Raw genomic sequence first — 25,804 nt, 5'->3', positions numbered from 1 at the left:
CAACAGATACGTGCGACCAATAGCGAAACAAGTTCGCCGCGCGACCGCGACGATTCGTACGTGCGTCGTCATTGGCTAACTGCTGCTTCACTGCATCGTTCGTACGTATGTAATTGAGCTCTATACAATCAAGTTTTTATCAATTGTTTCTTTCCTTACATTTTGACATAATTGTAGAAATAAAACGTGTGATCCAATGTCAGTAACATTGTCGATAAAAAAATAATGGAAACGTAACACGTAAAGTATTCAAGATAAGACGAGCCATGAAGTAAGGTAGTCTTACTTCATGACATAACGTCAGAGCGTGAGCGCGGGTGTCAACATGGCGGACGGCGATTTGCTCGTTACTATCTCGGGCGCGGCGCTTTCGTTGCTGTTCTACGAAAATGTGCGCAGCGTCGGCGAGCAGGTAAAGCAAATTGTATATCGATTTGTCAGTATAATCTCAGAACTCCTCGTCGTCGCGCGAGAAGCCGGTCCCTGATAATTAATCGCGTTTCTACTGTCTTATAACCTCTTGGCGCTACGCTTGTTAACGTCGAGAGACTAACGTTTCGTACAATTCTTTCAGATGGGTTTTCTCCTCGGTGAGGTGCTCGAATTCATTGTTAAGACCTACACGGACTCTGATAAGCAAGTAGAGACGGTCAAGATTCACATTAGTGAGTATAATCTTCTCGCAAATCCAGGTATTTCGTGTAAACAACGAAAGAGAGGCGAGCGAGTGCAGAAAGTACATCTTAACACGAGGATAAATTTATTTTAACTTTAGAAGATGCAAATAAAAAAATTCACGTCACTATAACTCTTGCTCTACTATTACGATTATTAATATCATTTATCATTTACACATGCAAACATTTTCAGATGTGGAGACTATTGTGACGTGTCCTTTGATTGATCTCGTGCAAGATTCCGCAGGTCGAATTGACGAGGAGAAACTGAAAGATTTTGTGCATGACAAGAGCAAACAGGTGATCGGTTGGTACCATTTTCATCGAAACTTCAATAGCTTAATTCCAACGATAAGAGACAAAATACTGCATAAACAATTTGCCTCGCACTTTTTGGACGGAAATAGCTGCAGAAAAGATCTTTTTCTTACCTGCATTCTCAATGCTGCCACCTCTGAAACACGTGGTACCCATAAATTCAGACATGTGTTCCTGAGGCATAATGGAAGGTATATATTGAGCTCAAAAATTAATCTGAAACTTTTATAATTATTTATTAACATTTGAGAAAAAAAAAACGAACGTCAAGTTTATATTTTAAATTACAATTTGTATTAGGATGTTTGAGCCAGTTCCTTTGAGAATAAACAATTTAGGTGATGATGCATCTAGACATGATGGCTCAGATTATAAGCCAACACCTGTAAGAAAATCTACGCGTGCACCTGACGGCTTTACCGAATTGATTGAATCATTGAAGTGAGTAAATATTAGTGCATTAACTGTTAGATTATTTTATATCAAATTATATCTTTTTTTTTTCGGAAAAATTAACTTTCGATTTTTCTGATATTTTGATATACACATAATTATATTGGTAATTAACTAAACATTTTTTTTAGCTTGGATATGACAAGAACAAGTGGATTAGATTGCGCTATGATGATTCAGAAGGCTGCCGAACGGCATTTAATATCACTTATCCCGAAAGTGTGCGAGTCTGATCTAGAAGTGGCTGAATTAGAAAAACAAGTCCGTGAGTTGAAAGACAAGATTGCAGGTCAGCGATTGACTAGAAAAGCGAAGGTGAACGGTGAGAGCTGCAAGAGGATCTCTAAAACAAGCAAAGAGAATTGTTTTTCAGAAAAAATTGATTCCTTGACGAGAGATGAGATGAAAATTAGCGATGGCACGTGTCTCCAAAGAGAACACACCCCGTCTTGCGTATGTCGTCTTGAAAATTTGATTATGAAATTAAACTTAAATATGAAACATCTTGGATCAATTGCACTTTTTTTTTTAATCGAAAATTTGATACAAGCAATATTTTCTTTATAATTTTTTATAATATATCATAATTATATACATTAATAAATTAATTAAGTTATTTTGAAATTAAAAGCAAAAAGACGTTAATGTATAAAATATTGTTCTAGACTCAACCAGTTACTGCTACTAGTCGAACACAGAGTCGAAATACTGCTGTCAGCATTAGCAAAAGTATTCAGAATCAAGAAAAAACTCGCCGTTTAGAATACGACAGTCCACAAGAAAGCCCTAATCAACAAAATCAACAGGATTTTGCTAATAGCAGGCGTCCTATGTCAGACATCGTCAATGAGTCTATATGCCAAGAAGATAGTGAAGTAAGTGTAGCTAAGGGCAGAGGTCGAGGTAGAGATCGAAATAACCCTGAATTTACATTGGGAATGAAAAAAGGACATCATAGCGCTGGCACAACATCTCAGGTACATTCCACTCGAGAGAAAAACATTAATCCAGAACAAGATTTCTCTGACGCTGAATGTTCTGCTGCCGCATCCCTTAATTCCCGCGTTTACAGGTGAGAAACTGAGAATTAAAAAAAAGAATAGGATGAATCGAGAAGAAGATTGTTAAAAAAATATTTTTTTGAAAAATGAAAACTAATCTAAGAACAAAGAAAAAGTTTAAATCCATTGTTTTGTTTATTTAATTAACGTAAAAAATTTAAAGTTTGAAGAAAAAGATTATTTGAAAAAATGTATTTCTTTTTAATAACGATAGACTTTCTTGAACTTTTTCACAAGTAAAATGAATAACTAATAAAGTTTTATTGATGTAAATAATAGAATAAATTTGTTTATTTCAATAGTACTTAATTTTATCCCAGGTCGCAAAGACCAATCTGGACAAATGCAATAGTGATACTATTCCACATTTGAGTAAAGAAACAAAACTTAAAAAAAATCGTATTTTTAGACTCTCTTAAACTTTCAATTATTCAGAGCTTTAAGAATTTAAAAGAAATCTTATGTTATAAAAAACAAAATTAAAAGAAATTAAACAAATTTACGCTTAAAAAAAACTACGCTTGAATTTTTTGAGGAGAAAACGTTATTCAATAATTAAAAGTGATTTTTATATCATTCTACTTATAGGTGCCTTAAATTTTGTGGAAAAATTCCAAAAACTTAATTGATAAAATATTAATTACTTATTTCGTTTCTCATTTTGTATTTATTATTTGATTTATATCGTTTATTGTGCCATTATATATCTGTTTGAAGTTGAACATGTTTTATTACAAAATGTATAAGCTTTTTGTTAGTACAATTAATTATTAAAGACATTTTGTAAATAAAAAATGCAAAATGATTATTTCATTTTGTATTGTATAAATAAAACAATAACAATTAATAGTTACATAATTAATAATATCCTAAGTAATTCAAACCAAACGAAATATATCTAGCAATGTGATAAAAGTAAGAAAAATTTTTAATAAATAATGGAAGGTTCCTGTTATTACCTGTCATCGTTACTGACATTTCATTATTTTATATGTTAATTTATGGAGATATTAAATTTAAAATATTTTAATTGAAATTGTTTAGTTTTATCGCGTTTTTAAAGAAGTTTTACAATTAAAGAAATGAAAGTAATATCACGAAAAGAATAAAAATATAAAAATGAAAACTTGCAAGTCTAGGAATCTAAATATCACAGAAATTCGAATATCGTACGAGATATTCTTAAAGAATTAAAATTTAAGAATATATTAAAGTTTAACCTTTGAAGCACATTAACTAACATTTAGAGATCTAAAAAGTGAAATTAAAATTACATAGAGCTAAAATTTTTTTTTTAAATAATGTAATTTTAGAATATATCCGCAAGATTACTTGGTACTCCAGTGACTTCCCAGATAGTAGCTGCTAATCTGCGGGAATGTTCCAAGACACAAGTTGATGTAGTTAGCCCTAAATGTACGCAATATAGTTCATAGATTCGTACTTTGCTGGGTGAAAGTTTTGGAAAGCACGTCTCGGTTAATTTTCTGCACATAAAAAAAAACATGTTGAATATTAGTCTTTCGTGATGTAGTGGCTGACCATTCGGTTATATTAATATTTTAAATTTTTGAAATAAAATTTTTTTATCAAAACATTTTTTTAAATGCCAGAGTAAAATAAAAAAATTTAACTAAAGAACATAGTTCAAAGCATGAAAGTAAGAATACCAGGAGGAAGCGTAATGCTGCGGGGGTAAAACCAAAAAGTCAAGGGGATGAAAACTACAGTCACGAAAATGAACAACCAAAATCGTCATCGGGCGATTTCCTTCCCTGGCTTCATATCCGTCGCCATCGAGTATAGTTTACGCTGCCTCCTGGTAATCTTACCTGCATGGTTCAAAGTAATAACCTGTAATAATCTCCGCAAAGTATTCCTGGTACTGGAAAATTTTTCATGACATAATTAAGATAAACTTTACATTTCGGTGGTGAAGATCCCTGCAAATAAAAAAGAAAAGAATGTCTTAATATAAAATCTTAACATAAAATATGAACGAAATTCACGCCTTAAATATATACTTGTACGTACGGAATTGTCTTCAAACCATAAGAAGTAGGAATAATTGAATGTAGTGTCTTTCCACATAACTGACAAATGACCTTCTTGTAAATGCATTCTGCTTTGTTCAACCATATTCCAAATCTAAAAATAAAAGTTCGAAAAATTTTTATTATAAATTTTGATTGTGTAATTATAAATGACTTACTTTTTTCATTGTTAGAGCGAGTGTTTCTGTGCTCGTAAAATCTAACGTAGGTGCCACGAGTCTGTGAGTATTCCTGTCGATGTAGATGAAATGCACTAGACCTGGAAACTCCTCAAGATATTTGTTGATTGTTAGGGAAGTTCTTGTGGAAAAATGCATAACATTAAGGAGGTATATTAAATAAAAAAAACTATGTACTAATTAAAAAAACTTGGCCAATTTTTAACTAAAAAAAATTAATTCTTTTAATAAATTAAAATTTTGTATATCAACTTTTTTTCTCAATAATAAGATTCCTCCATTTTTCGTTAAAATAATTAAAAAATTACTCAGGAAAAAAGTTACGAAATTTCGTTGTAAATTTGTTAGAAAAGGATATGATCCCAGAGTAAAGTTCTTCAGGGCTTTGACTTTCAGGAAATCACTGAAATCACTCAACTTCTGTCTCACGAGTCTACCAACTGTTGTGAGAACATCATTTCCTTGCTTCAAAAAATTTCTGTCGAAACAGATCAAACGTAATAATTCTTTCAAAGTTTCTATGAAGCCAGAAGTATTTGCTTCAATTTGCAATACTACTTCGAGATCTCTAGAACGCAACAGATCGTTGTATTTTTTCCGTACAAAGTCCCATTTAGTCTGTAATCTTTTCTGACACATATCGACATCGTTTCCAACATGAGAACGATTTTTTTTAATTCCTTCCAACACTTTTTTAATTGCTGTATCGAGGTTTTCAAAAGTTGGTTTTAATTCGTCGATGTCTCGTTGAAACTGCAAATTATTTAATAAATTTAAATAATGAAAACTATCGCATATTCCTGAAGAAATAGAAAAATTTGTGGCTTCGACAATTGTTATCAAATTAATAGAGTCTGATAACTGGAAGACATGAACTGCGTTAGCTGTATAATTATGCTGGTAACCGAGGATAAGTGATTGACTGTAGAGATCGTCTTCAGTTAAGGAAGAAAGGCCTTCATTCACAGAAGATTCTCTTGAACCTCCTAGAAATGAAAGATAATTATAAATTAGTTTAATTGAGAGTTATTTCTTTGTTAATTACGATCTTAAAGAAACATATTTATTAAATATTTTTTATGATGTCAAATAAGAATGTATGTCTATTATCAAAAACAATTGTGCTGCAAAAAACATACTAAAGAGATCTGTAATATCCTCTGAAGTAGGAGCGGCCAGCCTAGTTCCAAAGTTTAATTTTATTTCATCACTTTTCGAAATAGTACTCTCCGGTAATAAAATATCGCTATCACAGCAATCATCGCTGCTCTCCGACTGAACACTTTGCTTTTTATTCACCACCCAGCATAGCAAGATCATTAGCAAGATGTCGGAGGCACAGAGATCGTGAGCGTTCTTACTAGAGTACAGAGACAGAAACTTGGAGCCCACCAGAAGCAGCAAGTGCAAATTTGCAAATTCAGTTTGTGAATTTTTCAATTTATCGCAAGCATCATGTAATACTTTGAGAACAGAGGATGCTACTTCGGAATTTACAGATAACTGTTCCACTGCTTCTGTTAGCATACTTTGTTCGCAGTTTCTTAAATTAGACCATGCATCTAATAGAGAAGATACTAGATGTACCTTCTGCCAATTGGTTTTCAATCTACAAAAAATGCAAAAGCCATTATTAAATTATAATTATATCATATTTTCATTATTATTCACTAAAATTAAGAAATAATCGAAATTTATAATCTTAAAAAAAAAATTATAAATATTTTACACATGCATTTCATGTTTATTTCACCATTTATTAATTATATTATGCGAATTAATTTATTAGTTGAATACTTACACTGCGATATCAGGACCACAAACATGTCGTACAATGGACACACAGACTCCCAGTGTACGTTTCATAAGCTCTATTTCTTTTGCAGCGATATACATAAAGGTATAGCCAATGTACTCGTCAAACACCATGTTGGTTCCATCCTGCAATTTCATAGAGGTGTAAGAGTTTCCAAATTGCGAAGCCATCACGTATTGTGAGGTGACTATAGGCGAAAATAATTGCATTATAACGTTTGCACTTGGTATGGAATCCTCCAAATTGGTGGCATCCTACAACAAATATTCGTTACTCGTTAATAAAACATTAATTTATCGTAAATTGGAATAATTTTTAAATTATCTAGAATGCAATAATACAATATAATCCAAATTTAAGAGATCGTGAATTTTAGGAGGTTAGTTATGTCATTGCGATCAAATGTCAAAATTAATATATTACCTTATCGTCAAGTAATCCTTGCATTTTTGCCAGCTTCAAAATGTGGTTTCCAAACTTTTTGTTGCATTTTACAAACAATACATCATTTAGATGGTCGAATATCAATATAGCCCTCATCTTGTTCTTGCAACTTAACGTGTAACTGTCGCGGGTATTTTTAGCATGTAAACAGAAAGAACTCCGTTTTCGTTAGTTTGTGTCTTAAAGCACACGAATTAAGTTTAACTTATTTGCTTTAAAACGCTTGACGTGTTTGGATGACAATTGTCGACATCACTGGTGTCAATATTAAAGTGTTTACCGAACATCGGTATTTGAGAAATCATACTGTGCTAGTATCGAAGCTTCTTACATTATCGGCAAGTGTAAATTTTTCTAATAAGAATTAATTATTAACATACAAAAATATATAGGTTTAAAAGACGAATTATATTTTTCCACCCTTTATTTAAAGACAGAAATAAAAAGTATCGGTTTACAACAGTGTTGATGTTATCGACGCTTGTTGATTACTTTTTAGCTGGTTTCTTGGCAGCAGCAGCAGCTGACTTGTAATTTGCCAATTGAGTTTTTCTCCTTGCCAAAAGCACGAGAGTCTTGGATGTTCGTGATTTTTTCGGCAATGGTATCTGCAACATATAAAATTAAATGTTTAAATAATTTATTGAATATACTCAAGTAATTATTTAATTTTTTGTCTTAAAGTCTCATTAATTTAAATCTCTTCAACATTTTTTTATATTGCATACATGTATATTCAGTAAATTTTACGATATATAAAATAAAGTAAGACACATTTGTACATACGCCTCGTTTTTCGGCAAGAGCAACATCCCTTTCGCGCTGACGTTTTTGCGCAGTCAAGATAGCAGCGCGTTTCAAAACTGCGGCGTATGGATTGAGACGTAACATAGCCCGCGTGTTGGTCAGCGGGTTCAGTTTCTTCACTCTACGCACCACCTTCTTCCTGTAAGTGTGTAAAATAAAATGTATCAACTATATTATACATTGTAAATAAAATAAAATATATGTCGATGTATTTTAATGCTGAAAATACAAAATTTAAAAAATATACTATATTTACACAAATTAAATTGTCCGAGTAATATTTATGTATAATTTTTTTAATTACCTAGGTGCTCTTAAGACTTTACGGATTTCTTCAGATTTCAGAAGTCTGGATAGATCCGTATTAGCCATTTTAGGGAAGGGCAAGTTATACCCTTTCTTAAGCTGAGACTCTTTACGCCAAGTTCCATAAAGAGCGTCCAACTGTTCAAAAGCAGACTTCGTCCAGATTACAAAGCGTCCAACGTGGCCACCAGGTGCCAATTTTAACAAGTTCATCTTGTTGATGTTCATCAAAGAAATGCCAGGTATATTCCGGAATGCCTTACGGATGCCCTACGAATTGTAAGAGATTACGTAACAACTCCGAGCTTTAATGATTAAATTCATATACAAATATAAATAAAATTTATTTGATTTGTAATTTATATCTGAAGAAAATATAGACAATAATTTTAATTAAAATATAACAACTACTTACTTGATCTTGGCCGTATACAATCAAGGGTCCACGTCGTTGAATGCGCCGGCGATTACGCATTTTACCTTTGCCAGCACGGAAACGTTGAGATTTATACACCTAACGAATAAAATGTAATTTAAAATAATTTTGTTCAAAATCTAACAAAAAATTTATAGTATAAATCAGAATTAGATTAATCAATTAGATAAATAATTATTTCGTACTTTAAAAAAGTACAATATTAATAAAAATTATGAACAAAATTGTTTGGTAATTCATACCCCTTGCTAGTAGGAGTAAATCAACTAGTAAAGAACGCCTGAATACCATATTTTTCTAGCACCTATTAGGAGCATCAAAGCTAAATTTGGCTTTAGCAAAGACGCGGACATTTATTGGTGCACACAAATACGTCGCGTAAAATATAATTTTCAAAATCAAAACCTTTTGAATATCATTCCAAGCCTTGATGCGTCTCAAAAAGACAACAGCCTGCTTAGTTTTCGTGTATTCTTGAATCTTATCAGAAACGACCAGCGGAAATTCCGGGACATCCTGGATCATGTGTCCTGCATACAAATATAAAAATGCAGATGTTAAAAAAAAAATAAAATTATAAATTAAAAATACTTTTTAGAATACCATTTTCTTTCCATACAAATTTTTCTTACGCAAAAGACACACACACACACACCTTTAGACTGCACGAGTGCAGGAACACCAGAGGCAGCAATAGCAGAAACAAGAGCATAACGTTTCTGATTTACATTGACACGATGGTGCCAACGTCGCCATGGCTTGGTGGGTGCAAACATGCGCCCGCCTCGGCACATGTTACCGAACGCACCCTGACCAGAGCGGTGAGTACCACCACCACGTACACGAGGTATACGGGCCACGGCACGTCCAGTACCCCATGACTCGGCAGAGGTTTGATGACCTGTATAAAACAAAGGAATTTATTAATACCATGTTCATTTATTTCATATTTATTTGTTACTTATATATCGAGAGACGCGGTAGCGTCTCACGTCCAATGTACGCGTAGCAAGGCCATCGCGTATCATTTACGTGAAATGCTTACCGTACAATAATTACATGCGAGATTAATAAAGATATTTATTAGACACCGATATTTACCAGCCTCTTTAGAGACGCAGTACGGCTGTCTTCTGTTCGTAGAAATCAGTTGGTGCACAACATTGACGATATCGGGACGAATTGGTGCCTTGAAGACAGATGGCAAAGAAATCGTATCGCCTGATGTCTCATTCTTATCGGTGTACACCGTAACAAGTGGTCGTGCTGTTGATAACGACTGAAAAATATATTTAACAAATCCGTTAAGGACTCATAAATTCATATTGTACAAATCTCTTTGTAAAACATGTAGAAGGATGAAATCAGCTGACCCGTTGTCAAGAAAAAAAAAAAAAATTATTTTTGAAGTATCAAAGCTTTATTTCGTCAAGATTTAAATTAGTTTGGTAAAAAATACGACTTTAATTAGGACCTTACTTAACGATACACAGAATCCGCGTTGATCCGCGTGTCGCGACACCCGTCATGGCGGATCGCACCGGATATGTTACCGCGACACGTGCATATTCCATCTAGAAGGGATAACGATGAATTCCGCGCGAATTATTGCGATGCAGATTTTTCACGGCAACGCAAGCGATTTCTTGGCCCTTGCCGAGCGAACAGGGCGCAGGATGGAATTCACCGGACACGTTCGCGAGGATATTGCAGATGGTATCTGGAAAGTGGTTAGGAACAACGGGAAGAACGAACGGCAGCGATCAGTCGCGAAATTGAACGGGCACTCGCGCGAAATTGAGAAAGAAATAAAGCCGCGACGTGCATTGACACGCGGACGTTGGAATTTCTTACCATCTCGCCTTCCTTCCTATTATTTTTCACGCATGAGACGTAAATTTCACCAGACCACGTTCGATCGAGTTGTCTGGCCACAGGCAGAAAAGGTTGAATAGAGTAGAAGCGTGCATAACGTGAGAAACGGAAGTGGCGCGCGAACGCGGATGATCCGCCAATCGGGAACGATCCCGAGAAAAGAATCGCTACGAGCTGAGTTTCAACGTCGGTTCGGAGAGTTTTTAAGTTTCTTACTTAATCAAACTGTACTTTCTATTTAATCTTCAATTTTCTAAAATTAATAAATTAATAATCTCTGTTTAGTAATGGTAATGAGCATGGCCGGTTTGTCGCGGCGGTGGTGTCGTCACGGCGGATTCTAGTACTCGACGGAGCCGGATTCACCGGCCAAGTGGTTCGTCTATGCAAGTGTTCGTCGATGACCGTGCGCCGAGTCTCCTGTAAAGTTTGCCCGCGTACCGGTTACGCAGCTCACGCGTGTGATAACGGAAATTGCCTGTGTCGTCTCGCCCGCGTGGTTCCTTGCGACTCGTGTGCTCGAAGACGTCGACCAGCGGGCGTAACGCCGTCACTCTAGGAAACCAATCGAGGTACGTGGCCACCAACGTCGTTAACACCTAGCTATAAAAAAAAAAAATACACCTCGCCGTTACATCGATGCGACCGAATCCTACCTGGCGTCAACATCTTCCTCGTTTCTTCCTCTCCGACGAGTTAAGCGGATCCTCTACGAGACTCGCTGCTTTAATTACGCGGGTAATTATAAGGGGCCGGGGAGAGGGGAAGGAAAAAATAATACGCGGCCTGCAATAACGTTATTTATGACCGCGTGCTGCTTTCGGTAAATGTGTGCGTATGTAGGTACATACATACGTACAATCGATATGATAAATAGAAGCTGGAAGCTGTACTGTTCAGAGTTCCACACTCTCGCGCTCGATGTGGGAAAGGAAATTGCTCTCGAGGGGTAGAAACGAGAGGAAGGTAGGAGAGTCTAATAAAGAAAAAATTTGGGGAAGATGAAACATATTCTTTTGACACTCGTACAAAAGGAGCGTTTTTCGAGGATTTTGTTTTTTCGGAGGGGAGAATAATGAGTATTTTTAACTGAAACTGGTCTCTGAAAAAGACGCCTTTTAGGTTTACGTTAGGTCTGTTTTATCGATTAAGTAAGCGCGTGGAATTGTAGTTCACATTGTTGAGGCCTGTTCTTTTTAGCTAAATTGGTTTTTTTTTTTAATCTAAGAGAAATTAATGCACACTTTATACACCTTGTTCCCGTTTAACATTTAACATTTTTATTTTATGCATTAGAAATATGCTTATTGTTCTAATTGTAAGGCGTTTGCGTATTACATTATAGGCAACAATATATCAGAAATTTGTACAAACAGCTTTTTTACTGTTGCTTTTGTTGTATAAAAAAGAGGCATTGATTGCGCAAATAACTATCTAAAAGTAGTATTGAATGCAGAAGCTATAGGAGTTTATCTGTACAGTAATATTCATATAAGTAAAAAATAAAAACTAATTAAACAAAATTTTAATAACTATCTAATGCTAGTCTATATAGCACTTGTAGTAATATTATTATCTGCTTTACATTTATATTGCTTTATATAGCACAGATATTAATACCTGAGTTATTTAGTGTGCATTGGCGAGAATGCCGAGAGAAAATCAGTACGAATGTGTTACATCTTACCTTTTTTTTTTTTTTTTTTTTTAAATTGTAACTCAAATTCAACTCAAATCACACATAGTAGTTCCATGAAGCGACAATTATAATTGTTTGTTCGATTTTCTTCCTAATTCTTTCGGTGTCTGTAATAAACTTATACAAATAAAATAAATACACGATAAAGGCACCCGAAGATGATCGCCTTCGAGGTGGTCATTTACAGACTTGACCTTTACAGAAGTACATACACTCCAATCTGCGATGCTTTTCGAGATTTCAATTCCTAGGACCAATGATTCCCAATGTAAAAGATTAATACTTTTAAAGTCTAACAATATCCAGCAGGAGATAAACACACTCGAGATTAATTAACTTGGTGCAAACGAGCTCTCTTAAAGAGAAACGACCTTAGACCTCGAAGGCGTCCCACTGCTACGCTATCATAGCAGCGATCGGACTGAAGCGCATGATTTTACTGAGAAGGATCCAGGCGACCGATGCAAGGGCACAAAGGGTAACTCCACCCCAGCCAAGGTCCATACTCCACGCGGTGGTAACTCTCCTCGCTTTGAGGACATTGCGAAAAACGGGCATGCCGATCACGCCGTCCTCGGGCCCGTCCGCTAATGGTTTGGTCCCGCCGCGATTCTGAGCTCTCTTGAAGCAGATAATTGTGAGCGTGAACAGCGCAAACGTTGCTAGAATAAAACGAGTGATTCTCAAATTATTCACTGTTACTGTAATAATTCAGTTATCTAATCGACTTATTTTCTTTTTCCATTTTTAACGATTTGAAATCTTAATCGTTGTTCCTCTAGATCTAGATCATTAGTTTGGTAATACTTATTAGATTGCTTGATTAGATAAATTTACCTGCAAGAAGGTACATCACTCCTGTTACTAGGACGGCCGATATTTGATGCCTACACAATCCGAAAAATCCTATAAGTGCAGCGCATCCTAAAATAATTAGGCACACCAAAGAGCATGAGATACTTAGATTTTGCATTCCTGAAATAAAATATTCAAATAATTAATTAATGAGCTTTTTGAGAATAAAATAAACTTTGCTTTTAAATTTAATTCCCTGTTACTTACGGTTTTGCCAATCCCCGCGAGTTTCTTCGTGCACCTCATTCGGCGTCAAGTAATTAACGCATCTCTTTTGTGGAAAATTCATTTGACTTAATAGCTGCATCTCTTCCTCTGAAAGCAAAAATATATATTAGCGATAATTTAATTTTAGCTTTACTTTAGCCAAATGGATAAAATATAATCAATTGCTTTTACAGCTCTTTCCAGCAGAGTGTATTTCGTTTATAATTGAAAGTTATCAATTGCAATAATAGAAAATGGTCACGCAAAAAGACTGTGGGTGGTTTTAGAGAAAGTGTCGAATAACAAAGGTCACGAGCTCCGTTCTATTTTTGATACATCCCTTAATTTTGATAGATTTGACGGTAGGAAACTAACACCTTGGCCGTGATATGAATGCCACGCGCGAAGGTAGTGCAAGCAGTACTAGGTACTGCTTAGCGTGCTCAGACGTTATGAACGTAATTCTGGCAAAAATAACTAAGTGAGACAATTACGATTCCAAATTCTTCAAGTACCCTTCAAGGTTGCATCCGTTCGATTAAACGAGAGAGAAACTATATCGTTACAGCAGTTGTTATATTAAAATTAAATTGCAAATATCACAACGTTTCATTAGAAAACTACTTTTCCTATCAATTTTCAACTTCTTGAATTATTTGAAGTCAGTTTGTCCACGTAAAACTTTGAAAAGTATTATGCCGTAAGATCAAAATTTAACAACAACTGACGATGCTTATTGTGTTTCGCAAAAGTGTAATAAGAATCTTGTGCTGGAATTAGATAGATGTTGCCTTGTCTATATTGCACATGTGACTATATTTAGATGCCACCTTGACTCTGGACGGAGATATCGAACCGCCGAAACGTACGTTTTAAGTGCAGAGTATCTATACGATTGCGTGACCGTGATCTCTGCTTTTTCCGTAGATTTGAGCAATCGCCCTATTAGATCCAGACCTCATTCGTATGCCGATTTGTGAGACTGATAATGTTTCAATTGCCGTGAGCGAAAAACAAAAGCGTTGATCGTATTCATATCTTTAATAAGATCTACATATCAAAGAGAACTGCATAGAACCGCGAATAGATTTTATCTTTCCGTAGGAAATCTTTCCAGTTTGTATTCTTTTTCATCTGTAGTCTGTTCTTTATTTAACGATAACAGTTTACGAAGATAATTATAATTAGTAATTTGCTACTGAAATCAGCAGAACTGAAAACATTCAAAATTTTTAAATTAATAATAAGTATGGAATTAGCCATGATAAAGAGAAATAAACTGAAAGCGTTAAGAAATTATTCATTCACGATAGATAATGCATATAAATATTAAAATGCGTACAATAAATATCGTGCGAGCTTTTATCTAAATTTAATGTTAGTAAAACAGTAATTAACTTGTACCTGATAATGAAACACACATAATCCAAATCCCGCCATGCATGGGAACTAGGAAGGACGAAGTTTTAACGGCATGATGCCTATTTCGATGATTAACGGAAGACTCTAGCTTTGCCACCTGACCGTTTAGATACCACGTGAGGTTGATGTTCGTGCGGATCAGATCTTCCTTGTCCCACTTGATCTCTTCCCAATGATCGGACATTATCGCACTGCATAAGAGCCCCGTAGCTGAGAAACCAAAAAGAAAAATTATGTTACTGAAATATTAATATTTCTATCAAATCTTAGTTCATAATTTTTTTTTCTTTTTTTTTTTCCTGAGAAGAAAGCAAGAAGATTATAAAATTTCTTCTGAGCAACAGTCGAAGTTAAGTATTTTAAAACTACGTAATTTCGTTCCCCGTTTTTTAATAAAATACGTCTTCTGCATCAACTTGCTGAAAATTTGGCTAAAGAGACTACATTGATCTTCACATTTTTCACAGTTTGAAAGGGGATAGTTTCTTCTGGGGTACGAATTTCTTCGTCTCTTTACCTGCAACGGTCAGCACGAGGGTGACGAAAAGGAAGATGAGACGCGAAGCAGGGCCCCGGGGCACGCGACTTGACTCCATCTGATCTTGGACGGCGGCGCCCAGGGCGCAATGCCTCCAACGCGACGCTCGCGTTCCCCGACTTGTTACTGGCCGACGTGCATCCTTGGAACCTGCTCTTTCTCATTTTCTCTCCCCGGCATCCTAGCGATGCGGACGCCCTCCGCCCTTCCACGTCGAAACGCCACGACGAATCGACCCACAGCCACCCGGTCTCTCCCCATCCCCACCCGTGGATGCTGCGGATGTCCACTCATCACCTACGCACATTTAAATTTTTTTAAACAATTAAATCGCATGACAGAAACTCGTGTCTCTCTCGGAAACCCGTAAACAAAATTAATAACCATAACTTATCTCTTTGTAATTAAGGAACTCGTTTGCCTCTGTTAACATTTGTTTCTAATACTTTATTAATATGACGTGAAACAATTATGACTTACAGAAAGAGATACAACATAGTAGAGATTTTCTATCTATTAATTTTTATTTTAAATAATATTTTTTATTATTAGTATACTTTACGAAGTTGCAACTTTAATATCGTCATTTTTTAAATAATTGTACATGCAATTATGTAATTCTTCTATGTTTTTTTTAGATGGCCGATGTGTCGGAGGAAGTGCCGATCAAGGACGCCGCGACAGCAATTTCTCAAGGCAAACGCCACCTTCTGGTGCGCGATTACCATCTCGCAGTAGCCGTTCTAGCTCGTGCTTGCGAGCTTCTTGCACAGGAACATGGAGAAACCGGCGACGAGATGGGCGAGCTTTATCTACTTTATGGACGAGCTCTTTTGGGCCTCGCACGCGAAGAGGCGGGAGTGCTAGGAGGTGGTGTGCCTGGGTCAGAGGAAGCCAGCCAAGACGAACAGGGTGAAGAGGAAGAGGAAGAGGAGGAAACCGAGGAAGGAGCCGTAACGGAAAACAATCATACTACAGAAGCCCCTTACACGAATGGCAAAGAGGAGGATAAGCAAGAAACAACTGAGAAAGAAGCGGAGAAGAAAGAAGATTCGAAGGATGCGAAGGACGTGAAAGACACAGAGACTGAAAAGGATGAAAAAACTGAAGAGTCCGATAAAACAGCTGATAGTAAGATCGAGCAAAAAAATAAGCAGAAGGAAGAGATTCCTGGCTGCAGTCGAGATTTCGATCAACATAATGGTGGAGCTTCGGGTAGCGGCCTGAATAAAAAAGATGACGAGGCGGAAGAAGAGGACGTAGAGAAGGAAAATGACGAAGACGAAATTAACAATCTACAGGTGATTTTGGCTAATTCTAATATTGAGAAAATTGATCAAGTTATATCGAATAAATATATCTGCTATGGTTATTCAATTAAAAATAATTTTAATATTTAATTTCCATTTCTAGATTGCTTGGGAAGTCTTGGAATTGGCGAAATTAGTTCTCGTAAAACGTGGACCACCAGGCTGGAAATTTTTAGCTGAGGCTTATCGCCTTCTAGGTGAGGTCGCGATGGAAGGTAGCAATCACGAGAGCGCCTTGATTGATTTCAAGGCCTGCTTGAATTTGTTAGAGAAGATGACACCGCGTGATCATCGAGCGATTGCCGAGATTCATTATCAGCTTGGATTGGCGCACGCGATGGCGAACAACTTTGACATCAGCGTCGAGCAATTTAATGAAGCATCTGCGTTACTAGAAGCGAAGATCGTATATTTAAAGACTTTGCAGGATGACCCGCCTCAATCTGACGATCCTTTTTACACCGTTGAAGGAGAGATCAAAGAGTTGCAGGAACTCCTTCCAGAAATTCAGGAAAAAATCGCGGACATTAAAGACTTAAAGAAAGAAGCCAATGTGCTAAAAGATATTAAAGAGGAGAGATTGAACGGGTGCTCCAGTGATGGTGAAGCAAATGAGGCTTCTGGAAGTGGTAGCAGTACGTCCAAACCTGCCAGCGATATATCGCATCTGGTAAGAAAAAAGCGCAAAGCGGAAGATGAAGAAGAATCTGCTTCTCTTTGCAAGAAATCAATGAAAGAGAAAGACGTGGCGTGAGAAGTGCGAGTTTGATTTTTATGATAAATAGACTAATCTGAACTTTGATAAAACTAAAAATGTTAATATTTTTCTCGATAATGTAGAAGAAGTATTTGCTGATGTATAAAAAATTAGTGTTTTCTACAAAGTCGACTACCTGTCGCTCAATGAATTTATTTTCGGTGTAGATATCAACAGAAATAATCTTTTAAAACCGCTAGTAAAAATGAAACTCACTATTTAAACACCGTTGAAAAAATCGAATCACTGAATTGCACGGCGGAATTATAAATTAAGAAAAATCGTTTTATAATCGCAGTTTGTTACGTATCATCAAGAAAACAAAATTTGATATTTTTCTTGATAATAAGAAGTATTTAGTGCTGTATAAAGCGGTATGTTTAAAAAAAAAAATCGTTGATTAATCATTCCTAGCATTTTCAGTCTAAATAACCGTTAGAATTTTTATTCTACATTAAATAGACACCTATTAAAAATTCATTGTTAGGCAAATTCTATTGTATTGAAATGTGTTAAGTTTTTACAACTCGCCGGATGTTGAAAGGATTTGAACTCTATGAGTTTTGAAGTTTTTGAGTGAAAGTCAATATCATTTAAAAATATTCAATGTGTGTGTGTGTATTTGGTTACAATTTCTTCTTTAATTTTTGCAAAAAAAAAACTTGTTTAGTTCAAACAATTAGATATTTTTAATTGTATAGAAATATGACTTCTTTATGAAGTAATACACATTTTAATTTATACCCCAGCAAATACGTTCGTTATACTAAGCGAGACTGAAAAATCTTTGTATTCCGTTTTATTCAATGATAATTAATTTTCAGTTGGCAATCGAGAACCTGGGTCTTTATTCTGTATCTTTTAAAACTGTCGTTAAAAGATACAGAATAGAAACCCTGAGTTCCTGAGACTAATGTGTGTATGTGATATTTTTCGTTCTGAAAACATGAAAGAAACTGTTGTAGAATTATTTGGATAGATTTGGAATTTAATTATAAATTTTATAATATTTAAAACGATTAGAGAACGTTTTTAGAAAATTGACTACAAACGCAGCTTTGCATCAAAAATCAACTCGAGAGAATAATGTTTGTTTCATTATCAGTACATTTTAATTTCGAGAAGAATCCAAACAGTAGCCTAAAGAGATTTTTTTTTAATTAATACATTTTTTTTTCACAATTCACGTAGGTGTATATTTTTAAGGGTACTTACCGTGTTGAATATTTCTTTCTCGGTTGTTTTGTACATCCAACTCTTCAGTTCTCTTTATTTGGATAATCTTGTGTAGCTTTGTGTGATTTTTCTCCATTGTTAATTAAGTATCTTATATTAATTTTTTAAATAGTTTTTATTATATTATTGTAGCAAGTTCTTTTTAGATGGTCCAGATTAATTTTTAAAGGGCTTGTTAATGTTGTTTAACCAGTTTTGAATGGTCCATAGTAGCTTCCGAGATAGATTATGATGTATTTATTTTAGTTTAGCTGCATAGCGGCTCGACACACGCACACACACACATGCAGTACTGTTTTGAACTGTAGATATAAGAGATCAACTAAGAATAAGTGATTGTGTATGAATATCACATAAATAAATGTTGAGGTAATGTCTTTTTATCTGCTCGTACCTTTCTCTCGGATTTTTTTTTTCCGTAGTAAGTAACAGACAATCGACCCGACTCTTTTATCAATACGTGATAACGTATGTACACATATATATTCGGATATAATTACAGATTTTGATATTACCAGCTTTGTTGATAATACCGACATTTGCAATTTCTTATTTATCATTCCCGTTTGATTTCGCCGTCCACTTTAGGATCCCTTTAACGAACTTCAACGTACTTAATTCGATTCGATATTATTACGGCTTTTTACAGATAAGAAGGATACCTAACCACTTCTGTCAACATCACGATGACACGAAATTGTAACAGTGTAATTTCCACGTCGTAATTAGCGACGATCTTGTGCCAACATGTCTGCGCGTGATTATGTGGAGATCATCAAGAAGGCTGATCATCGATTGTATACAGTTCGTCTTTAGATGCGGCCGCAATGATTTCAATGCGGATAATTTGGACGATATTTCCGATTACGATGTCCAGGATGTTCCTAGTAATGTAGCATTTCGCTGTATGATAAAATTTTTATTGTCTTGGCTCGCTGCAGCCGCTGTTAACGGCGTAACCCGGGGAAAAAAAAACGATCGATATCGTAGACCCGGGGGTGGTTTTACGACAAGTACTTAAATCGCGGGTTCAACGTCCTCGCAGTGTATTTCCAACCGCAAACGTTCGGGCTGTCGGCGCAGCCACGCCAGGACGACCTTCAGCATCGACCGAATGCGCCGGGAACAAAGAGAACATCGTCGCCGGAAGTGGTGACCAAGATGTTGCAGGCCCTCGAGGAGATGGGCGAGCCTGTAAGATCATCCGAGAAAATACGCGGAGTTTCGCCGAAGCCCCCAGGATATCGGTTGCATTCGGAAACGTCGTCGAGGACGAACTGATAGATCTGCTGCCTCGCAGCTTCAGCGAATTTCCACCTTAGAATCCACATCCAGTTCTTATTGCCTCGTCGGAAACTACTCCCGTCCTCCGAACGTCTTCAGAAAAAGCGAAGGACCTATTCGTGTAAAAATATTCGATGATTCGTTTTTTTTTATTATTTTTACTTTACCATTTCTTCTCCTCTTTCTTTTGTATGATCAGTTCTTAATTATGTAACAATATTATGCGCGTGTAAGAATAAACTGCATTCAGTTGAAAGACCCGAGGACGCTGCGGTTCATATTCTTTATTACGAATTATTTAACTTATTTTTTTTTTCTTTTTTATGTACGGTTGTGTATTTCGTTGGTAATGTATCTGAAATGTATCGACAACGAAAGTAATTGCAACGAAATCTTGTTACAACATAGTCAAGTTGAGTTTTTTCATTAAGTTCCTAATTTATTAACGAAAACTTATTTGTGTGCACGTGAATTGTTACATAATATAAATGTTATTATCATTTAATATAATTAATGTATTATTTTATTTTCACCGTTATTCTAGACACGAAGAAAAAGAAAAGAGACATCGATGTGACGTTGAATTTCGTTTTTAAAACCGTTTACTTTCTTTTCGTGATTCAGAAAGCGAAAAGTTAAATTAAAATAAACGTCTGCAAAACGCGCCCGATAAGTGCTCAATTATATTCGTGATTTATTGGTCGGTACAAATGGGCGTAATTAAATTAGTAATGAACGGAGCCGCGATATGCAACATTTCTCTCGGCAAATTGGGGTGGATGCATCAGCGTGTACAATTTGCCCGCTGTTGTACACAAATTTATAAACAATTATTTTAAGTGATTAAGGTTAATTATAATATATATATATATAAAATTATAAAAAGACGCAGATATAATCCGACTGAATTTTAAATAGATAAGGAAGACGTGTGATACTCTTAGCTAGAGGGGTGTACCATCTCGTTCACCAAAATCTGTGCGTACCGGAGTGTGCGCCAAGGATTTACTGGACTATACTTTTTTCTTCTTGATACGAAAGTACAGTTTTCAGTGCGCGTGGTGCATGCAGTGGCTGAAATTCGTCGTTCGCCAAAAACCTTTTACAAGAACCCAATGACGCCGCAGGCGACACGCTCGCCCGCCGATCCGGTCTTGAGGCTCTCTTCGGTTCCGCCGCGGCCGAGGTCGTCGGGTTTCGCGTGGACCACCAGGGCCCTGCCGATCGCACCCCGGACACCTACCAGGCTCAAATAGTGGTCCATGCCGTCGATCCGCACCGATCCGTCCTCCCCGACCTCAATATTGCCGAGATCGCCGACGTGACGTAACGGATCACTCGGCGCGCCGTGATTCACCTGAAACGTAATCACTCTTCGTTTACCGTAACCGAGAACCGGGGAGAGGGAGATGCGTTATCGCGGACGAGATCGCGACGGCTCAATCTACGAGGCGCGAGACTATCAATTTTCGCTAATCGCGTCGCATTTGCGTTCGGGAGATTCGATGCGGCAAGGGTGATCCAGTTATCCCTCTGCCTCCCCCTCAGAACTTCGGGAAATTAATTCGAAAGTTAAACTTACTCGACGTTCAAATCAATTTTCTCTCAGCGGTCGAAGAAAGTTAACTCGACGATTTGTAAAAGCGGCGACTAACAGAAAGGAGTAGAGACTATTTTATTTTATTTTATTTTTTTAATAACCCCACGATGGAAATCGCGCGCGAAATTTTACCACGCCCGTCTTATCAATGCGGATCCTTGTAATACTTTCAAAGTTATAATCATCCTCGGGCCACTGACATGAGAAAAGAAAACCCGAGAACGATGTTCCGATGTATCGCGCCACAATTCTATGCGAGAGAAAAGCGCTGTTCACACCACAAACCGATTGCAATTCAAATTGCATTAACGCGCATAAATTAAGATAGCAATGCCGGTACCATGTACGGGTTGAAGTGTGGTCCAGCCGAGTTGCAGCCCTTCCTCAGATCCCCCTTTTCATGCACGTGGAATCCGTGCGAGCCCGGATTTAATCCCGTGATATTGCCCGTGACCCTGACCCCTTCGGGATACTGCTCCAACGTCAGCATCCCTCGGGGTCCGTCCACCGGCGAGCCGTTCTCGTCGAGAGCTTTTATTTCCACCACGGCCTTCAAACCGACCGCCTGTAAATTAAAGGAAAATCATAATTATTTTAGACGTTAAAAGGATTGGCAAGAGAGGTCAACGAAAGTAATAAAAGACCACTCGGCAAAAATGTAAAGGAGAAATTATTTCAAAGATGTACCCGCAAAATTCGTCTAAGATTTATCTCACATTTAAAGACAATACGCTAAAATGTTGAGAAAGAAGTTTGCAAACATCTTAATGACTTCATCGATCGAGGATCTATAGACTGGCGACGTTGGACGGAATGAATATTTAATTCTACGCGACCGAGAGTCTACGGAAGCAATTTGTTACAGCTCGATTATAGCTCGATTAATCCATAAATGCCGCCCCGCGCGAGCGGAGTCCCGCGGGAGAACGCCAAGACCGGAAATTGATAATGATGCGTCCGCGAATCGTGTACGAGTGATACACACTACGTAGCGTACCCGGGAACGGTGTGCTTCCTATCTAATTTAATCAGCCAACTGGCTCGCAATAGGGTTGCACCGCTCGGGCTCACCTTGGTTCACCTTACGCGACTCGCGCGGATGTCGAATCTTGTCTATTTGTTCCCTTTTCTCTATTTTTTTTTTTGTCTGAGGTTGCAGTTTCACGGTAACGTCGGCAATTACCAATGCGATCGGAGGTATATAATCTACGGCGACGATGAAGCGGCTAGAAACTGCATGCAAGGTCGGCCCAAGTGAATCGCCGCTTCGTTAGAATTGCATGGGACATAGGTGAAGAGCGATCGCTTGCAGTGAAAGCGTCCTCGTGGCATAACGACGCGCGCCAGTCGGCGTCCTTCGCGATGTTTAAATAACTTAATGGCTAATTATGCAAATTTCCGCGTATCAAAGATGGACTATGTAGTTAATGACTAATGATAAAGTAAGCGCCGATGGACGAACTCGATGAATTGTATCGTCACGTTCATCGCGGAGGAATGAAGAAGTCATGCGCGTGGAAATGTTAATGCGAGGCGCACGCGAAGAAAGAATGATCCTGCAAGACGGTGCATCGTTTCACCGCTCGAAAGAGAATAAATACGTTTGTTTCATTAATATACGTTTATATTACAGTTTAAATGCTAATATATCTTCCGCGTCGATAATGAAAAAAATCGCCTGAGATTATGTTTATTAAATTTTTTTTTGTGGATGTATCAAAATTATATAATCATGTATCAATGTATGATTAATAAATATGCATCGCTCGACTTATCGATAGAGATTTTCATTGCAAAATATGTATTTGTAAGATGAATTAACGCAACCCGTTTTCCTTCATACGCCTGTACTCACGCGAATAATGAATTATCGCATTCTACACGATCCTCGTTGCACCATCTAGCACGTAACGTCGCATGACAGATGATTGCTGCTTCAATAACGTTCGACGGAAATCTTTTTAACAGCTGTTATTTGCACGTATGCCTATAAATATAACGATACTAATTGCCGCGTATACGGTAATTACATATCGGGCAACAAAATTACGCACTGCCTTTAATCAAGGAAGATCGAAGTTCGATGAATGGCGACGTTAAGAAGAGTTAAGTTAAAGTTTGAAAGAAAAGTGAAAGGGTGCTCACTGAACATTTTCACACGAGTCTAACGAGATTATGTAATCCGTTTTAGGTCGCGATAAGATTCGCGTGAGATTCAAAACAATTAAAGACGCAAAATAAAACTAATTAGTAATTTATATACAAAAAAAAGAAAGAAAAAAATTACTTTATTATTTAATAAAGAATGGCGTTTGAACTCAAACTTGTGGAAGAAACTGATAAAATAAAAACTAAAACGTTTCGTTGTAATTAAAATAAAAGCGATATTACGATAATACAATCTAATAATTTTTATAAAATCAGTGTGGTATATAAAAGCTAAATTACGTATAGAAATATATGAAAATTAAATTACATTAAACAGACATGTCGCGACAGATTAATTAAGCAGATTATAATAATTACGTTTTAAAATGAATGTCAGAAGTTTATCGAAAATCGATAAAAAAAAAAAATTAAAAAATAATAAAAAAACAATTAAAAACAATTTTAAAAAGCATAAAAATACGTACAAAATAATATGGTTCCATGTAGACTTCGTAGAGATCGCTCCTGGTCCCAGGATAACCCGGTAGACTCCTAATGAACAGCGTTCTGTCGCTCATCGAGTCCGCCGTTCTGTCGTAGGGCCCGGCCCTCACGATCGCGATCATACCGATCACTATTGGCAGCGACCACATCTCGCGAGTCTAGAGTCCTGAGGACGTGCCGGAGGGAATTAGCAAGCAATTTGGTCCTCGCGAGTCCTCCAAGTCGATCGAAGGATAAAGTGAGTCTGATGGCAGGAACCGAACGGAGTCTCCGAGATTCTGCCTGGTGCGTTTCTCCTTCCTCCTTCTTCTGGCTGCTGCACTACCTCCTCCTTCTCGGCTCGATTGCCACAAGATCTGGCAGCCCGGGATTCATCCACTTCTCACGATAACGATCTCAAAGCCGTACCGATCAAGAAGCTGCCTCCGGAACCACCGCTCGTCAAAGACTGCTCTCTTCGGTGAAGAAGAAGAAGAAGAAGCTGCAGCGGCGGCAGAGATAGGACTAGAAGCCACCGGTTCCGATTCCCCGTGGCGTGTATTTATGCATTGCGTCATCGGCAAGTCACGACGAGGACAAGGCAAGTTGTACTTGGGTGTTAAGCCCGAGGGGCGCCGTGGCACCAGGGGGTCTTGATCGCGAGCGAGCGATACCGATTTAACGAGACGCGATCTCGCGATCGCGTAATCGCTGTTCGGTCCCCAATCGGCGAGACGCGAAACATCTATCCTCCTCTTTCCCAGGTGCATCGGCTTAGCGCATCGCCGCTCTCGGCATGCATCCGGCCGCGCACAGCATCTCAACGCACGTGGTCCACGCGCGAGACCAGCCAAGTGAAAGCGAGATGTGCCCTGCGGGCGCCTCCGCCGCAGGCTGATGGATCGCTTATACTTCGCGGTTGATATTCGCGGGCTAATCTAGACACAGTCATCTAACCGACCCCGGAGCGGATGCGAAAAACTATGAAAACGAACAGCTCCCTAGTTATCCGACCGGAACGGCGATAGCCACTGCGTGAATTTCTTCATCGCGCAAGAGCGGTGATTGAGCCAGATGGTTTCCTGATAAAAGTTAAAATTAATAAACTTCTGTTTCTCCGCACAGTCAAGATATATTTAATTTAACTGGGACATTTATATGAGATTAAACATTTTTTTTTAATTAACAACGGTATGCGGTAAAATTGTGGAGTCGGCATTTTTAAGTAACGGTGTTTGAATATTAATAAATCTCGCGAGAACGCGACATCGCCGTGAATAATAATCGATTCTTTTCCGTTACTGTTTATATGGGTGCTTTATTGAATTTTTGCCAGAAGCCAGAAAACGCTGCACGTCTTTCCTGAATATTCCAAGCGCGGTATGCGCTTCTACTTACAGAGTTACAATCGTCCGCATTTGCATGCATGAACGAAAGCCGAATGTCGCCGCGGCCGCGGAATTGCGGGATTCACGATGCGTGCTAATGATCCGCGAGGTGTATTCTTCAATTCCGCAATTGCTATAATCCGATCCCAGGAAACGATGCACCGGGCGACGTGACGCGGGTTTTTAATCGCGTTAGAGCGATGATTTACGATTATGCGTGACAATAAAATTCTTTCGTCCGTGGAAAACAACGAGAGATAGTTGGACGAAGGGGGCAAGAGAAGGAAAATGAGAAAAAGCGGGAGTAGAAGAAGAAGAGACACGAGGTAAAGGCTGTAGACCCGTGTAGGTCAAGCACAGCCAGATAGAAATAGTAGGCGTCCTCAAGATGTCCCTCGAAAGACACGAAACTACTGAAAGTGCCATCGGATCAAATTAGGGCCGCAACTAA

At 37.5% G+C, this 25,804-nt stretch overlaps 7 protein-coding genes across 8 annotated transcripts; 3 read left to right on the top strand and 4 right to left on the bottom strand.

The window, feature by feature from the left end:
• Positions 1–195: 195 nt before the first annotated feature.
• On the top strand, positions 196–2,810 carry LOC139109060 (BRISC complex subunit FAM175B). The gene is made up of 6 exons (XM_070667877.1): positions 196–412; positions 575–665; positions 871–1,186; positions 1,296–1,436; positions 1,580–1,901; positions 2,114–2,810. Exons 1-6 carry the CDS (start codon positions 326–328, stop codon positions 2,522–2,524), a joined length of 1,368 nt encoding a protein of 455 aa, XP_070523978.1. The 5' UTR covers positions 196–325; the 3' UTR covers positions 2,525–2,810.
• A 399-nt stretch (positions 2,811–3,209) lies between these two features.
• Hps1 (Hermansky-Pudlak syndrome 1 protein) lies at positions 3,210–7,317 on the bottom strand. 2 transcript variants are annotated; one of them, XM_070667876.1, is made up of 9 exons: positions 6,982–7,317; positions 6,544–6,812; positions 5,882–6,351; positions 5,101–5,728; positions 4,722–4,842; positions 4,544–4,657; positions 4,364–4,452; positions 3,842–3,996; positions 3,210–3,760 (listed from the first exon to the last, which is right to left on the bottom strand). In XM_070667876.1, exons 1-9 carry the CDS (start codon positions 7,096–7,098, stop codon positions 3,753–3,755), a joined length of 1,971 nt encoding a protein of 656 aa, XP_070523977.1. In that variant the 5' UTR covers positions 7,099–7,317; the 3' UTR covers positions 3,210–3,752. The 2 variants fall into 2 exon arrangements, with proteins under 2 accessions (XP_070523977.1, XP_070523976.1); XM_070667875.1 differs by having other exon boundaries at positions 3,210–3,996.
• A 91-nt stretch (positions 7,318–7,408) lies between these two features.
• On the bottom strand, positions 7,409–10,521 carry Rpl4 (ribosomal protein L4). The gene is made up of 8 exons (XM_070667879.1): positions 10,406–10,521; positions 9,653–9,830; positions 9,207–9,452; positions 8,957–9,081; positions 8,531–8,629; positions 8,114–8,385; positions 7,789–7,948; positions 7,409–7,610 (listed from the first exon to the last, which is right to left on the bottom strand). Exons 1-8 carry the CDS (start codon positions 10,406–10,408, stop codon positions 7,491–7,493), a joined length of 1,203 nt encoding a protein of 400 aa, XP_070523980.1. The 5' UTR covers positions 10,409–10,521; the 3' UTR covers positions 7,409–7,490.
• Positions 10,522–10,812: 291 nt separating this feature from the next.
• Positions 10,813–18,833, top strand: Nasp (Nuclear autoantigenic sperm protein). The gene is made up of 3 exons (XM_070667878.1): positions 10,813–10,998; positions 15,786–16,448; positions 16,561–18,833. The coding sequence occupies exons 2-3, from the start codon at positions 15,786–15,788 to the stop codon at positions 17,209–17,211; spliced, it is 1,314 nt and encodes a 437-aa protein (XP_070523979.1). The 5' UTR covers positions 10,813–10,998; the 3' UTR covers positions 17,212–18,833.
• Positions 11,681–15,762, bottom strand: LOC139109064 (uncharacterized). Its single transcript, XM_070667880.1, has 5 exons — positions 15,127–15,762; positions 14,592–14,819; positions 13,188–13,295; positions 12,963–13,100; positions 11,681–12,787 (listed from the first exon to the last, which is right to left on the bottom strand). The coding sequence occupies exons 1-5, from the start codon at positions 15,203–15,205 to the stop codon at positions 12,522–12,524; spliced, it is 819 nt and encodes a 272-aa protein (XP_070523981.1). The 5' UTR covers positions 15,206–15,762; the 3' UTR covers positions 11,681–12,521.
• Positions 18,834–19,153: 320 nt separating the features above from the next.
• On the top strand, positions 19,154–20,244 carry LOC139109077 (uncharacterized; the record flags this gene model as incomplete). Its single annotated transcript, XM_070667893.1, has 2 exons — positions 19,154–19,337; positions 19,496–20,244. Coding segments are annotated over 2 exons (420 nt in total), but the record flags the coding sequence as incomplete, so codon positions are not given.
• Positions 20,245–20,404: 160 nt separating this feature from the next.
• On the bottom strand, positions 20,405–24,555 carry LOC139109066 (superoxide dismutase [Cu-Zn]-like). Its single transcript, XM_070667883.1, has 3 exons — positions 23,968–24,555; positions 21,675–21,899; positions 20,405–21,091 (listed from the first exon to the last, which is right to left on the bottom strand). The coding sequence occupies exons 1-3, from the start codon at positions 24,133–24,135 to the stop codon at positions 20,837–20,839; spliced, it is 648 nt and encodes a 215-aa protein (XP_070523984.1). The 5' UTR covers positions 24,136–24,555; the 3' UTR covers positions 20,405–20,836.
• Between the last annotated feature and the right edge of the window lie 1,249 nt (positions 24,556–25,804).

This window comes from Cardiocondyla obscurior, linkage group LG16, assembly GCF_019399895.1.
Source record: "Cardiocondyla obscurior isolate alpha-2009 linkage group LG16, Cobs3.1, whole genome shotgun sequence".
Lineage (NCBI taxonomy): Eukaryota > Metazoa > Arthropoda > Insecta > Hymenoptera > Formicidae > Cardiocondyla > Cardiocondyla obscurior.
Note: the sequence above shows the minus strand (reverse complement) of the source record. Positions and strands in the feature narration are given on the sequence as shown.

Bases quoted from the DNA above. Each gene is read 5' to 3' on its own strand.
- LOC139109060 (XM_070667877.1), top strand. From the start codon at position 326: ATGGCGGACGGCGATTTGCTCGTTACTATCTCGGGCGCGGCGCTTTCG. The intron at 1,187-1,295 runs GTATATATTGAG...AATTTGTATTAG, and splicing joins TTCCTGAGGCATAATGGAAG to GATGTTTGAGCCAGTTCCTT. The intron at 1,437-1,579 runs GTGAGTAAATAT...CATTTTTTTTAG, and splicing joins GAATTGATTGAATCATTGAA to CTTGGATATGACAAGAACAA.
- Hps1 (XM_070667875.1), bottom strand. From the start codon at position 7,098: ATGAGGGCTATATTGATATTCGACCATCTAAATGATGTATTGTTTGTA. The intron at 6,813-6,981 runs GTAATATATTAA...TATTTGTTGTAG, and splicing joins AAGGATTACTTGACGATAAG to GATGCCACCAATTTGGAGGA. The intron at 5,729-5,881 runs GTATGTTTTTTG...TTTCATTTCTAG, and splicing joins GGATATTACAGATCTCTTTA to GAGGTTCAAGAGAATCTTCT.
- Rpl4 (XM_070667879.1), bottom strand. The intron at 9,453-9,652 runs GTAAATATCGGT...TGTTTTATACAG, and splicing joins CTGCGTCTCTAAAGAGGCTG to GTCATCAAACCTCTGCCGAG. The intron at 9,082-9,206 runs GTGTGTGTGTGT...ATTTGTATGCAG, and splicing joins TGCACTCGTGCAGTCTAAAG to GACACATGATCCAGGATGTC.
- LOC139109064 (XM_070667880.1), bottom strand. From the start codon at position 15,205: ATGGAGTCAAGTCGCGTGCCCCGGGGCCCTGCTTCGCGTCTCATCTTC. The intron at 14,820-15,126 runs GTAAAGAGACGA...TTGGTTTCTCAG, and splicing joins CCTCGTGCTGACCGTTGCAG to CTACGGGGCTCTTATGCAGT. The intron at 13,101-13,187 runs GTAAGTAACAGG...ATTTTATTTCAG, and splicing joins TCGCGGGGATTGGCAAAACC to GAATGCAAAATCTAAGTATC.
- Nasp (XM_070667878.1), top strand. From the start codon at position 15,786: ATGGCCGATGTGTCGGAGGAAGTGCCGATCAAGGACGCCGCGACAGCA. The intron at 16,449-16,560 runs GTGATTTTGGCT...TTCCATTTCTAG, and splicing joins ACGAAATTAACAATCTACAG to ATTGCTTGGGAAGTCTTGGA.
- LOC139109066 (XM_070667883.1), bottom strand. From the start codon at position 24,135: ATGTGGTCGCTGCCAATAGTGATCGGTATGATCGCGATCGTGAGGGCC. The intron at 21,900-23,967 runs GTACGTATTTTT...TTTAATTTACAG, and splicing joins ACATGGAACCATATTATTTT to GCGGTCGGTTTGAAGGCCGT. The intron at 21,092-21,674 runs GTACCGGCATTG...ATTACGTTTCAG, and splicing joins CACACTTCAACCCGTACATG to GTGAATCACGGCGCGCCGAG.